The sequence below is a fragment of the Euprymna scolopes genome, chromosome 1, assembly GCF_053919585.1.
Source record: "Euprymna scolopes isolate OS-2025 chromosome 1, ASM5391958v1, whole genome shotgun sequence".
Lineage (NCBI taxonomy): Eukaryota > Metazoa > Mollusca > Cephalopoda > Sepiida > Sepiolidae > Euprymna > Euprymna scolopes.
In genome coordinates, this window is record NC_136482.1 from 177,519,059 (window position 1) to 177,534,804 (window position 15,746).

The 15,746-nt window shown below is 33.3% G+C and overlaps 1 protein-coding gene across 2 annotated transcripts in view; it reads right to left on the minus strand.

Moving 5' to 3' along the window:
* LOC145277788 (unconventional myosin-XIX-like) overlaps positions 1-15,746 on the minus strand; it is a 176,825-nt gene that overhangs the window by 91,724 nt on the left and 69,355 nt on the right. For both annotated transcript variants that reach the window (XM_080129594.1, XM_080129583.1), the window contains exons 19-21: positions 11,854-12,003; positions 6,975-7,153; positions 793-1,001 (exon numbers count right to left, since the gene is read on the minus strand). In XM_080129594.1, the coding sequence (XP_079985720.1) occupies positions 793-1,001; positions 6,975-7,153; positions 11,854-12,003 (538 nt within the window). The remainder of the gene's footprint in view (positions 1-792; positions 1,002-6,974; positions 7,154-11,853; positions 12,004-15,746) is intronic.

A 15,746-nucleotide genomic window follows, 5' to 3' on the forward strand; every position in this document is an offset into this window, starting at 1 on the left:
TGATCTTTGCAGATTCTACCAAATTCCTCCGCCAATGTTGGGTCTAAAGACTTGAAATTTTAAATGTAGGTTATTTGGACATGGGTAAAACTTTGTATTTTTATTTGAGACCAAAATAATAAATGTTATGGGGTCAAAGTTAAAAAAAAAATTAACCTCTGTGGTCTCTACAAAATTACTTAGATAGATCTTGGTCTAAACATTTTAAATCTTACATAAAGTGTATTCACATGTAGGGCAAGTTATGAACAGTACATAGGGCCCGAGCGAAGCCGGACTGAACTGCTAGTTCTTCATAAGTATCAAATTCAATTCTCATTTAATCAGATATTTAATTTTTTTGTGTGCAAACTCAAGAAGAGGGAAATTTATGTTGCAATATTTTTGGCATAATTGGTATAGATATGATCACAAAGATTTGGATATTTATATTTATAACCAGGAATGATAAGAACAAATTAATTAGATACCCAAATTGCTGTATAAAATATACTGAATCTCTTTGAATTTTTCAGTCATAGCTTTTCATCTTGACAGGAGAAGGGGATCTCTGATGACCCTGACTGGATTAATCCTAGAATTCTTTACAATTCAAAGCTGCTCTGACTGGATTGATACTGCTAATTTTTGCTTGGGACAACTACATTCAATATTCACAATTTGATAATTTTCTAATCTCTATAATAGAGTTATTTCTTTTGCCATTCCTTTTTGAATAATTTTTCTATTACAAAAATGACTCTCCACTCAACAATAATCAGACAGAAGAGTTTGTAATTAATAAATACTCACCTGTCCGTCGCTGCAACACTTTCCTTGGTGTGGAAGACATTCTTGATCGATTAGAAATATTGAGTCGTTCATAAGACAAATTTTCAATGGTATCATCCAATGTAAAGTCCGTGTCATATAAATGACTGTTATTGGATGCCATTTTTGATGAAAATTTCGTTTGTGACAGAATTGTATAATACCGTTGAAGAAAATCCCGATACGTGAATCTAAATGAAAAAGAGAAAATAATATTTGAATGTGAAAATGCAATGGCAAACTTATAGGCAAATAAAATGGCATACATAAAAACAAAAGATTATTTTAAGCAATTACTGATGAGTAATCCATATTCAACATGAAAGAGTCAAGAATATAACAGTCTGTATAAGGAAATTATATATATATATATATATATATATATATGCAGCTGTATCTGTATGGCTTGAGAAATGAAGCCAATCACTGAAGTTTTTTTTTTTTTTTTTTTTTTTACATAGTGATCACCACTTATCAAGGCCCGGAAGCCACTCAGGGATAAGAGTTATTGCAAGTACATTACGTTAGTGTGGAGATTGGATGAAGTGTTTAATTAAGAGGCGGTTCATTAGGAATTTGTTAACATTGGACTTGAAGACATCCAAGTTGTAGTCCGGAGGGAAGCAGGCAGACGGAACAGAGTTCCATAGGCGTTCAGTTCTAAGAAAGAAGCTTTGTTCATGGAATCCGCGTTTTGATTTAGGCACAGATATAGAGTGGGGGAAATTTTTCACAGTGGATTCAGCTAGACGGGTGTTTTTCGTGAAAGATTGGCGAGGGGGGACCAGAGATTGGAGTTCAGACGAGAAACTGCCATGGAAATAACGATAAAACAAGGATAGGCTCGCAACGTCTCTGTGGGAGAGAGGTTGCAGGGTAGAGAAAAGGACATCCCCCACTAAGCCACAAAGTCTATTTTGTACTCTGTCAAGGCAGGATAGGCTGTTTTTAGCAGCTCCTGCCGAGATATGGCAACAGTATTCCATCCTTGGACGTACTTGGCTTTTATACAGATAGAGAATTGCATCAGTAGTGAGATATCTTCTGGAGCGGTAGAAGGATCCCACCATCTTTCCAACGACCTTGGCAACAGACTTGATGTACGTGTTCCATTTAAGATCAGGAGTAAAGGTCAAACCCAGAAGCTTGTCAAAACACGGGGCCTCACCCAGACGAGAGCCATCCATCCCAATTGATTCCAGATGGGGATCAGAGCGTTGATGATGTAAGGATAGGAGTTTGGTTTTGGATGCATTTAAGGTAACCAGCTACATCTTCCCCCACTGAACCACGCGCTCGAGATCAGAGGAGAGAGAATCAGAGAGAACTTTGTCATTTACAGCCTTTGATGTGTTGCCGTAGATGGTCGTGTCATCAGCATAGATGTCAACGAATGATTTAAGTATGTGTTTAGGGAGGTCATGGATGTAGATCAGGAAGAGAGTTGGGCCCAGGATTGACCCCTGAGGGACTCCAGCATTTATATTGCAGGCCTCCGATTTTTGTCCATCTACCACTACTCTTATGAGCCTATCGGAGAGAAATGATTTAATGATTGAGAAAACATTTCCAGTTATACCGTAGCTGGAAATCTTGTGAAGTAGACCCTTATGCCATACCTTGTCGAAGGCCTTTGATATGTCAAGAGCAATTGCCCTAGAAAGGAAGCCTTTTTCAAGAGATTCACTAATCCTGTGGGATATAACCGTCAGCATATCTGCGGTAGATCTTGCAGAGCGGAAACCATATTGTGTGTCACTAAGAAGGTTATTCCTGCTGAGGTGGTTGACTATTTCTCTATTTAATATGGATTCCAGCAATTTACTCATAACACACAGGAGACTCATAGGTCTGTACTGAGAGGGAGATGACTTATCACCTGAATTCTTAAATACAGGGCAAACTGATGAGGTCTTCCAGAGGGAGTTGGAAAGCACTTCTCCTTAAGGCAGCGCTTAAATAGTTTCGTAAGTATGGAAGCAAGTTCTGGTTGAAGCTTTTTTAACACTATAATTGGGATGCCATCAGGGGCAGTTGCTTTACTGGAAAGTAGGTTCTTGATTAGCTTGGCGACCTCATGCACGGATATTTGTATGTTACCTAGCTTGTTCTGTGTTATAGGAGGAAATATGGGGAGTTGATGGCCTTCGTCGCATAGGGTAGAATTAGCTGCAAAGTTCTTGGCAAATAGTTTGGCCTTGTCTGACGCTGACGAGATGACCTCTGGTCCATTGATAATGGTTGGGATAGAACGCACACTTCTGTTCACTTCTATTTGTTATTTGCCAAAACTGGTGGGATCCAAGCCGCTGATCAGCTACCTTGGATTAAACAGACTGGGCATATAGCTCTCTTGCATTTTTTATTACTCTTTTACAGTGGTTGCTGGCAGACCTGAAAGCAGCTTTAGTCTCAGTGCATCTATTACGTTGGTAGCTATGGAAAAAGTGATTTCTGTGCGCGATAGCAGCAGCACATTCTGGGGAGAACCATGGCTGGCTGTTAGGTTTTTGTTGGAATTTTTTAGATGGTATGAATTGGTCTATGCCTACAATTAACCATTCGGTCAGATCTGATACTATAGAGGACACATCCTTTTTAAACATGGAGTGCAGAGGTAAATCAGATATGAATGTACGGAAGCTATCCCAGTCAGCCACGTTATGCACGTTGAAGTCACCACAGATGTGGATGTTAGCCGAGGGATGTGAAGACAGTATGTGGTCTATTTTCTCAGATATGCTCTTAAAGATAGTAACTCCGCTGTTGTGGGGCCAAAAGAGGGCAAATATAAATGCCGTGGTGTTAGCAAGTGCAACCCTGAAGCACATATAGGGTAAATTAGGATCTTCTCTAGAGATATCCCTGCCACACGGGAAGTCATCCTTAATGTAGGCACATATTCCATGCCCATGGCGATCTTGGGAGTCAGATTTAGCTGTTAAATTAGAGTATCCGTTAATTATGAACTCATCTAGGGAAGTGGTCGGCCCTATTCCAGTTTCACTTAGAAATAATATGTCCGGTTTCGTCTCCTGGAAGGTTGGAACGTAGACCCTGATGTTGGAGAAGGAGACCTGGTAGTAGGGGTCTACGTTGGAAAATGGGGTTCTAGGTTTAATCGAGTTTTTATTCTGGAGATATTTCATGTTGAGATTTTGGGATTTGTGGAATAGGTTGGCATACTTGGTTAGAGCAGTACAGAGAGGGAAAGTAAGAGAGAAAAAGACAGGAAAATTTTTTTTGTAGCACACGAAAAGGTAAAGCCGTAAAAATTACCCACTAGTATGGCATCGAGAGGCCCCACCAGAGACTACTGCATGGTCCAGATCCACTCACCAAATGGCAATACAGCAGTCCCAGTACTTGGCGCCTGCTGATAGGACAGCCTCCTTAATGGTTAATCCAAGGTTCGGGTCCCTGACTATCAGGCGGATAACGTCAGCCCAGACAAAACATTTACCTCCAGCACCCTTACTAGTGACATAGCCACAAGGACAGACAGAGACAGAAAAATTTCCGACATCTCAGACTACTGGTCACCAAATACTACCGACTTTTAAGCAGCTTTTTCTTTACCCTTTGTCAGAAAAATCACTCACTGAATGAGGACTGAATGACAAAATAGGAGAAGTGAGAGTTACTGGAGCTGCCGATAACACATCCACTGTATTATCTACTCTCCATTAAAAAAAAAAAAAAAAAAAAAAAAAAATGGGGGGAGGAGGAGGAGGAGGAGGAGGAGGAGGAGGGGAACGGAGACAAGTGACTTATTTATATCTAAGTATTAAGTCCGGTGCTAAGTTAACAATTCAGGACACTTTTGATGATAATCTCCCCTCCTATATTAATGGGTGGAAGTTTGTCGTTATCTATCGAGTTTAAATCATTAGAGTTTCATCTTATAATTAATTAAAATCCAATAATTAACTATTATCAATTTGTAAAGTCGGCTTAATATTAACTTACATTCGAGTTTAGATAATTATTCAAGGTTTTACTTTAGGAGGTTCGTTTTCATGAGTAACTGTTTCTTTGCACTGTATTATATTTCGAATGTACTTGAACATAAGGCTAACTATATTAGATGGTTTGATTTGCCAGCAAGAAGCAAGCATTTTCAATACAGGCAAGCTTGCAGTAATAGTATATATTAAGTATACTACTTAAATAAAGTCCTAACTTTATCTACTCTATTAGAGAATAATTTGCGGCATTTTTTCTGTTATCGTTAGTTGCCGGCATTTTTTGTTTTTATTGTTTAACTTTGTAGCATGAGGAGGGGGACGGATAATACAGGAGAATACAGACAAGACAGGAGAATACAGACAAAATACATAAATAAAAAACGAAAAACAAGTTTAAAAACAAGGTAACGATATAAAAAAAAAAAATCACAAAATACATATACTTGGGCACTAGTATCTAAAGAAAGTGCCGCATCTACGCTGTCAGAATCATAGTTTATTAGGGTACAGTCCTGGGTTGAGGGAGAAATCCCACTCTTCACTGTAGAGGTCCCTAGATGCTGGAAAGCCTTAGTTTCTTTCTTCGGATTTTCTTATGGCCTGCTTCCCGGACTGTTCTGACATGCAGAAATTTGAATGTAATGTGATTAGAGATCTTGCTGCTCAACTTCGTACATAGTGTCCCTGTAGATATGGTCTCAAATAATAACTCCTTACATCTAAAAAGCAATATGCCTTGTTTGGGAGTGAATAAAAGTTTTTTTAAAAGAAAGAAGAGTATATAATTAGTGAAACAATGAGTTCTGGATGAAGATGTGCATTCAATCAAGAGTCTATAATAAAATTTGAATCATGAATGATTGTGCATTTCAAATAAACTATATAATTACTGAACTGTAATGTATGCATAATCTGGCAAAGTGTTTAAAATAAAATTGAAAAAGCTTAGTTCTTAGAATTCTTCTAAAATCCTCCATGAATTTTCTGTTGTTGATATCTTCATTTCTAATGCGTCAATGTTTCTTGCCTCTGTCCCTGAACCTGGAAGGGGAACAGGTTGTATTGTATATCAAGTGGTTTTAGTTCATCTATGGGAAAGTCATGAACTAAATCAAAGCGGCACTAACCCTAGGTAGGTTTTTACATATTATATAACCTTACTAGAGATATAGAAGTTGAGACAATAGGTCTTTATAGGAACGACAGTCTTCTAATTGTAAAAAAAGTAGATGATCCGAAATGCTAAAAAAATATAAAGTAATTTTAAAAGAAATCAAAAGAATTAATGTTAAAGTGGATATAACTGCAAATGTGAAAATAGTAAACTTCCTTGATATAACTTTTAACCATAGTAAAATACAAACCCTATAAAAAGGAAAATACAAATTCTATTTATATTCACGTAAAATGTATAATCCAACATATGCCTAAATATATTAGTAAAAGAATCAGCAATAACTCCTCAAAGAGATATTCAATACCCATAAAACCTTTTACAATAAAGCTCTAATAGATAGTGATTAAAAAAATACCCAACTAAACTATACTGAATCTATTTCATATAGTAATATGTCCCCCCAAAAAGAAAGATTATCTGATCTACACCCCCTTTTAACTTAATAGTAGAACCCAATCTTGGGAAAAAATTTCTAAATCTTATTACGCTATACTTCCCTAATAATATCCTTCATAAAAATTTTAATAAAAACACTATTAAATTAAGTTATAGTCGTAGTAATAACTTAGAAAAAAATAATTAAAAACATAACAAAATTTATTTTGAACTATTTCTCATCTGTCTGACGATAACTTAAATGGTAACAACTAAGGCTGGAGCACTAGTGTTTTGGTTTTGATTCTACCTGATGGCACCCAAGTCATATTTTTTTTACTTTTGAAATCATTATTTTATATTGGGTACAATATAATAATTGATAGAAAATTTTCTCTATAATCATAACTACGAAATCTGCATAAATTAATATATCATATTTCAGCATATTTTACAACAAGGCAATGGCAGAGCACCCTGCTAGTAGTAGATATATCGTAGTTATTAAAAGAAAAATATAACTGTTGACATCGTTTACCGCTGTTATTTTCTATAATCTCAATTGGCTCATTTTGATTAAATTTTTTCCCAGTTAAAAAATAATAATGAAACACAATATTAGTTGATAAAGAAATGAAAGCAACCTTGCTGGGTATCCCTGTTGGCTTATTTTGACAGTTTCTATGATTCCATTGGCTTCAAGTTGAGTCATCATATATGGCCGATCAAATTTATTTGGGGTGTTTTCACTGTTTGGCTTTAGGCAGCGAACATAGTGGACATCAGATGCATTTAAGGAAGACATCAGATGGTCAAGGGAACTCTGGAAAAGAAATTTCTCTTTTATCTTAGTTTTATCCATTTACCTTACAAAATCATATAAAAAAAAAGTTATTTAAACAAGCAAAAAAGAAAAAAAAAATTCAATATATTGTTTTGGTAAAGTACGAAGGGCATTTCTAAAGTAATGCCTCCTATTTTTATTTGTCTAGATGAATCGGAGGAGGTTGTAAATTGCACTGTTATAATGACTGACCTTATGCATTCATGACTTGAAAGTTTCATCTCTGTTGCAGATAGTGATGCTGTGAGATGCTAATAAAGCAACCTCTACTAAAGAAGTATACCAGAAGCAGAAATGAGTCACTGATTACCTGGTAAAAGTGCAATCAGAATGGTAGCGACTATGTAGAAAATAAATTCTAGAGCACAAAATGTTGCTCGTTTTAATGGTACCACTCCCATCTTCATAGTTCTTCAACTTTTTGAGTTAAAAAAAAAACAAAAAAAAACAGGTTTTATTTTTGGAACAACTCTCATATGACAAATTATGCTCCGGATGCCTACGCACAGCCATCGTTCATCGCTGGCAAAAGTGCATTGAGAATGATGGTGACTATGTAGAAAAATAAATTCTGGAGCATAAAAGATCACTCATTTTAATATTCAATATATTGTTTCGGTAAAAAAAAGTGTTTTTTTTTTTTTTTATTATGGCAATAGAAAATATAAGGGGGCATCTTCGTAGCTTTTCAACTTAGTGAGTTAAAAAAAAAAAAAAAATGTGAGGCTTTAATTTTGGAAAGACCTTCGTAAAGTAAAATAGTATCAAAAAGTAAATTTTTTACATAACGAATACTGAATATTCTTCCTTTGTAACGTTTTTTTTTAAATGAATGAATCGACTTTGTGAACAACCCAATGACATTTGAGTTATTCTTTACAAAAACCAGCCATTTTCATAAGTTTTCTCAGATTTAAAAACAAAAGGTATTCTTTTTATACAAATATGTTTACCAAAAACGAACAGAATCTGTTTGACTTTTGTTTTCAAATTAGACTAAATACTTCTTTCTGGAGCATCAGACATGGATATGGTTTGATGGATTTGTGGAGTGTGTCTTGATGACAGAGTTCCAATTCCCTGTTATTGAGGCTAAAAAGTGACTAGACTAGAATCAGTTTACTTTGCAACCAAATATGGTTGTATGGACATGTTGAATGAAGCTCTGGTTGAACAAGCCGCGCATATGAGGTCCCCCTTCATGAGGGAATGATTTTGGGAGCAATTTTACCCTATTATGGCCCCTGGGGGGAGGGCAACCAGTGTAATCCTAGAAAATCTGTTCTGCCAAAAATTTACTTAAACCATGACTAATGTTTGTGCAAAATTTCCAAAGAATCCAAGGCGTGGTTATTGAGAAAAGTGTGAACAAATGAACAGACAAGAGTGAATTACTAGGTCCAATAAACAGATGTATGCACATCCTAATTGGAGCTAGGTGAGGAAAAAGCATGTCAAGTATCACTTGGAATAACTCAGTCACAGACAATCGCAAGTAATAGCATGCTGAAATCAGCAGAATGGAGAAAGTCACTTTGTATCGCCGTGACCAACGTGCAACTCACACATTGAAAAGACACCTTAAACAAAGATAACTTCATCATATGAAAATGAAAGTTAGGTGCTTCTGAAATTCAAGAACATTTAAAAGAAACATTTTGTTAAATAGAAAGCCATTTTGTTTATTTAAAAAGTATAAAATCTGACACAAAGTTTATTTTACTGAGGGAAATGATTTTGCTTTATTATTTTTTTAATTTATTCATGGACTAATGTATTTTTTGTCAGAGAATTAAAAATAATGTTGAGACATAATTTTCAATTATAATTTAAAACATGATTTGAAAACTTTTTCATTGAAGTTTAACATTTTAAAAATAATAATTTTATCAATTCATTAAAAAAATATTTTACTTACACTAAACAAAAATAATTGAATTTAATAAAATTTGGGGCATTTGTCTGCAATTACACAGCCATGAAGAAATGTTAACTTTTCTCATTGGTTTTAATGACCGTATTTCTCATTTATTTTTTAAGTAAATTAAAACAAAGTTTTTATGATTATTTTTTCAAAATGTAATTTTAAAATTAGATGCTCCAAAAATTATCTTATCCAAGCAGCAAAAAAAAAAGTTTCAGAAAGCGTATAGCAATAAACATGGCCCAAAAACCAGAATGTTATTTTATATTAAGTCAAATTTTAAAATAAAACTTCTTGTTGAAATGCACTCAAGATCAACAAGTCCATAATAATGTTACCAACCTTAAAAACTGAACAATTGACAAAAAAAAAAAAAAAATAAACAAAGATTTTTTTTTTATGGTAGATATTGTAAAGAAGCATCTTTTATGTCTTTCAATTAAAGAAAAGTAAACTATTAATGTATTTCTCCTGCGCTTAAAAAAAAATACAAAAAACTGACATATAATGACATAATTTTATTGTTGGGTGAGTAACAGAGGTGTAGAAAGCAATGAGTCCCTGTCACCTGTTGATCTTAATTTGTGCTATTTGTACTCTTCAGATGACTGTTCTCATTTTGAGCGGTATTTTCACATTTCAGTCTGTGTAACTTCTGATCTTCATCAGGTGTATCTTGTCAAACTCTGGAATCTACACAGAATTTTGAATGAAACTCTTTATTTGATCCACAGGTGTAGCATGCTTTCATTCTCTCAGTCATAACTGGAAAGGAAGTTCAAAGTAATTGGCAATTGTAATTTGAGTGTTGCCTGCAAGAAATATTGAACATTCAACCTCCAGAATAGTGTAACTTACAACTGAATTTTATCAAATACTTTATCCATTACACCACGGGTCCTTGTGAATTCATGAGTTTGGCAAGACGCACTTGATTAAAGTCAGTTACATCAACCGAAACGTTGTGAAAAACAAAAAAAACACGCAAGATGAGAATAATAGTCTGAAGAATCCAAATACGAATAATCATTCTTCATCTAAAAAATTCAGAAACATAATTTGGGCTAGTTTATATAGCGTTTTTCTGGGGGTCACATCCACCAGTTAATGCCTATTCTGTAATTTAGCCTTTGATGTCAATGTAACCATTTAGCAACAAGTGTATTCACACCTGCAGAAAACTTTTGAAAACGCTTTATTGCATCAAATCTGCAGATATTTTATTTCCCAAAAAGTTGTTTCCACGTCAATCAACTAAGTTTTGCGTTTCTATCAAGTAGGTTATATTTCTGCCAAGCATCATTTCCAGTACACCAGCCATGAATGTATGATATTGCATCTATAATTTCTTTTCCAACTCATACCATATTATAAATATAAAAAGTATCTACAGGTGACATCAGATAATTGTTATGACTGTGGTTGAAGACATTTTAGAACCCATCAAATACTGTCATAATAATAACAATTTCCAACTTTTAAATCTTTCTATCATAATGTAAACTTGCACAATGCTGCAGGTTTAATCAGGTGCATAGTTGTATTGTATGCAGATGCCAAGCCAGTAAAGAGAAAAATGTCTGATTCAGAATTTGACCACTCAAAATTTCATTTCACTACTTAGAAAAGTTATTGCCTTTTTATATGGGGGTTCATACTGAGAAATTAAATCACTTTGAATTCTAGAAAAATGAATGTATATTCTGGATACAAGACCTCCTGGTTGGTAAGTTCTTATGTCCATAGATTAACAACTTATAAATCTTGAGTGGTTTTGCAGTGTGTTTCAACCAATATCTATATGTATATTCCAACAGCTCAAGCAGAGGGGATCAATTGGGTTTCTGTAAATCTCGAAGACAAATGGGCCTTAAGCTGATGTGTATGGTTGGAAGATAAACTTTTGCTGATTTGCAACTCAGTTGTTCTGTGAAGAAACTGGATGTTATTGCAATCTAAATATAAAACAATGTTGCTTGTTTGGGTCGATTTAGTTGGTTTGTTTTACAGCATATCAACCCTTTTCGGGTTATTTAATGCTGAAATTTGGTCATTTTGGTACGAGTTTTTATGCTTCAAATTCTTTATATCTTCAAATATTTATTTATGGCATTCGGTTTGGTTGTTTTGTTTTATGACACATCAATCCTTTTTAGGTTACTTATGCTTTAAGTTCATTATATCTTCAAATATTTATTCAGTGTGCTTGGTTTGGTTGCTTTGTATTGGAAGACTGTTGTTTTTTGTTTTTGACTTTACAGAACATGAAAGAGAAAGGAAATAAGCAATAGCATCGATGTTTCGCGCATTTGAAGTGAGGAAGCTAGTATCTTCAGACAGCCTGATTTAGTAGTACTTTATTTGTTTGGAAGGAAAATCTTTTTATTAGAGCAGTGACTGAGATGACGTGATTAACTACTGAAATCTGGTACTGAATTCAAATGAAAACAAGGAATGCACAATCACAGCCTGTGCAGTACACATGCACACACACACACACACACACACACACAAAATACTTAAAAAGAGCTTTAAGTATTTGAAAAATAAAAGAAAACAAATATGTCTTATTTATGTAGGAACTAATAATTATTTGAACCCAGAAAGCACATATATTAGTTTAAATGAATTTTATGAAAAAATTTGAGTGGCGTAGAGTTTTTGAGACAGAAGCATTATTACTGATAAAAATAGATTTTGAATACTCAAATATTTCTTAAAAATTTCTTAAAAAATGAAAATCATGCAGTATTACCTTGAATTTAGTCAAGACAGTTTTTTTCTTTTTTCCTGGTGGTTCCTCCAAAGCTTTCTCGAAATCATCGATGGAGATGTCCATGATGTGTTTGACAAAGTCAAAGTGACTTGACAACATAAGGCTTTCAAGCTCAACAGGTATATTGTCCTTATGATTCAGAAGACAACAACATTGTATGAAAAAGAAATAAAAAAATAAAATGAAATCACAACAAACACCAATATTAATCTATATATTAATACAATAACATGTGCGTTATTCTGTGTCACGCTTACGTCTTTTTTCTTCCGAGTAAGTGTCGTTTAATTGTTATGACTTTCCATTTTTTGCCTTAAATAATTTTACCAAGAATTCTTCATAAATTTTGGTTTTGGTATCAATTATAATAGTAATACACACGGGCAATAAAACGCTTTGGATAATCATAGATTTCAAGGTAGTTCTACTAAAATAACCATATTTTTTAAACCAAAGCACTTCAAGTCTTCAAAATACTACTGTTTTGTTTGGAAATGAACATACTTTCAAATGAATTAATAAATATGAATGTACATTATATATTTTAAGAGTTTTAAGCAAATAAAGTGATAAAAATGTGAACGTTATAAAATGGCGTTTTCGGCAAGGTTTTCTAATAATAATTTAAAAGGACCTACCCGAAAAAAAAACAAAAAAAACAAGAAAAAAAACGTTTCTATTTCTCGAGTTTGGACAAATGAAGTTAGTAGCAGCAGCAGCTGTAGTATTAGCAATAGTACAGTGTAAACAACATGCGTTATTTAATATTTATTCAAAAGCGAATTAAAAAAAAACATGAAAATATGAATAGAAATATTTTTACATGTTTAATTAGAGCTATTTTGTTTTCAGAATAACATTAGTTTAGAACTATTCAGTTTTCAGAATATATAATAACAACAATCCCAACCAATTTGACATTATGAATCCATTGCAATTTTTCACATTTCTGGTCAAATTTAAAAACATGGTTAAAAAAACAAAATAAACTTTTGTAGATATATAGCTTGCATGCATTAGTTTTGAACAGCAAATTAAACAATATTTTACTGCGAACAGCCCAAAATGTTTTTTTCAAAATCAAAATAAGTATCAAAATCTCGTTTGTACTACGGCAATCTTGCAGTTAAGTCCTAGCAAAGTTCGAAAACTCCTGAAGAGTCACATCAGTATTTTACACTGTCAAATCACGAATATTACGAATTATTAGTTTTAAAATAAAAATTATTAAAGTTTTAAAATTAAAAATATGTAATTAATATTTAATAAACTGTGAAAGGATTCCGGTCACATGTGAAAAGGAAGATGAGGATGGTAGCGACTAATGAAAATTTGTTCCATTCCCATCTAATGGAAGAGTTGTGGAGGCGGCGTGAGATAGGACATGCATTTCCACAAATTATTAAAAGCATAAGACAACAATACACTTTTTAAGAAATGTTTAATTTTCGAAGTTGTTTTATTTTGTACTAGCAGGGCAACCTGGCATTGCTCGGGATCGTATAAACACTGAGGAAATTTCATTTGATTTTGAATATATTCGTTATTGTTAGGAGAGAGGAATTTATAATGTGTGCGATTCTTGTTTTCAAGTATTATTATTATTATTAATATTATTATACGTATTTACCATGCCTCCCCACGGAACAGAGTTATACACAGGGTCATTTTTTTAATGTGGAGAAAAGGATCCAAAAGTAAAAATTGTCTCAGTCGTGAAGGATTTTTTCTAATCCATAATAGTATAATACTACCCTCGTCATATTAAGAATTCTTAAATTGCCTTATAATAAGAATTATTAAATTGTTAGTTGTAAGTACAGAAGGTTTAAAGAAGATCCCCTCCCAATATTAAGAATGTCTTTCTAATTAGCAACGTAACGATGTTAAATTTGTAAAAGAAATCTGTAAAATGGAAATAAGGAAAAAGAATATCGAATGGAACGAAACAAAACGGAATAGAATGCAAATGATATATTCTATCTTTATGTATAAAAAAAAGAGAAAATGGTAGGAAGTGTTTGTTTGTTATTTTTACTGTAAAGAGGAACAGACATTGAATAAGTAATATGATGCATCCCCCTTGTCCTCCGTACATTTAGAGTATCATGTAGAAATGCATTGTTTACATTTTGTAATCAAGTAATTTTGGTCCTCGACGGTAAAGAGTTTTTAATCACTCATGAAATGAATTGGTTGTAATCGAATTACGTGTAAATTAGATATTTTACATTTCGCAATGCGATAATCACGATTGGAGGCGAATGACTCAAAAAATTGGAAAAATGTAAACATAAAAAACAAACGGGGAATAAAACGAAACGAAATAAACCGGAAATGATGTATTGTATATTTATAGGAAGAAAGAAAAAAAAAAATGGAAAGAATCCGGTTTTATGTATTTTTTGTAGTGTGAAAATAATTTAACAACGTAAAAGTAAGCATGGTGTGTTTCCCCCGATAGGAAGCATTTCAGGTTTTGTAAGAACTACTAAAGCTGAAATCGGTGTGTGTTCGTAGTAGTTCCTCATGAATGATGAAGCAGCGGTGTAAATGGAGAGCGGGGAAAGGAGGAATTGAATAGAGAGAAAATATTTGACAACTTCCATTGATTCTAACCGATTTTTGCAGTGAACTTTCACCAGAAAAAATATAGGAATGTACGCTTATCGAGCAAGTGTAGAGGTAATAGGCCTATAGCACACCTCAGATAATCTGCTGGAGTTTGTGCATATTACATTTGCATGAAATGTCTTGGTTTTTAATCCTATCAAGGTCAAACTCAGGGGGGAAAAATGAGTTCATTTTATTTATATAGAGAAGAAGATATATAAATTTATATTTTGTTACGTGGTTTATTACTTCAAATTTTATTTTGTTTGTTTTTCTGTTAAGACAATAATACACTTTCTAAAAATTGTTTCATTTTTCTGTTAAATAAATAGTTATAAATATATAAAAATGTATATTTTGTTCATTTACTTTATTTAATCAAGTGCTTACCTCCAATATTAAATTATTTTTTAATATTAATTACATTTTTTCTTTCATTTTAAAACTTTCATAATTTTTATTTTTATTTTAAAACTAATAATTTGTAATATTTGTGATTTGACGATGTAAAATACTGATGTGACCCTTCTAGAGTTGTCGAACTTTGTCGGGACTTAACTGCAAGACTGCCAGATAAGTTACTTTTCTACCTAACTGGATATTTTTTTAGTGTTTTTATTTAATGTAACATGTTTATTCAGCTCAAAAAACATTGTTTACTGATGTATTGGAAAATTAAAAATAGCACCCGACTCTCTCTTTGACATGGTAAGTTTGAGAAAAGGAGTTAAAAATAAAAAACTATACAAAATACTGTTAAAAACTCACCGAATATATGTCAGCCTATGTCATGGTAACATATATTGATCGAATTTCTAACAGTATTTTGTTTAATTCGAGTGGCAAGCCCCCCCCTCCCCAACAAAATACCTCTGTAAGCCACACACAAGCGTCTAAAACAAACAAACAAACAAAAAATAGATCCTTCCTTAAAGAAAAATGCACATGATTTATCTCCCATAAAAAATAAATTGGTTAACTGTCCTAAAATGCTAGAATAGCCTGGAAATGGTGAATTATTTTACATTAAATTTTTGTGACCCCCCCCCCTCTAATATCGCTTCTGTTGTTTTTGTTTCTGTCAAGTCTTCAGTATGGTCACACATAATTTTCCTTAGTCCTAAAATTAATTCAAAGTCCGAATGGCAACCCTCCCCATATTCTCATTGCATAGAAACCCACTTAAAACCACACATAATCGTCTTTAAAAAAAAAAACAACAACAAAAAGCATACAGGATTTATCTCCCATAGAAAAAA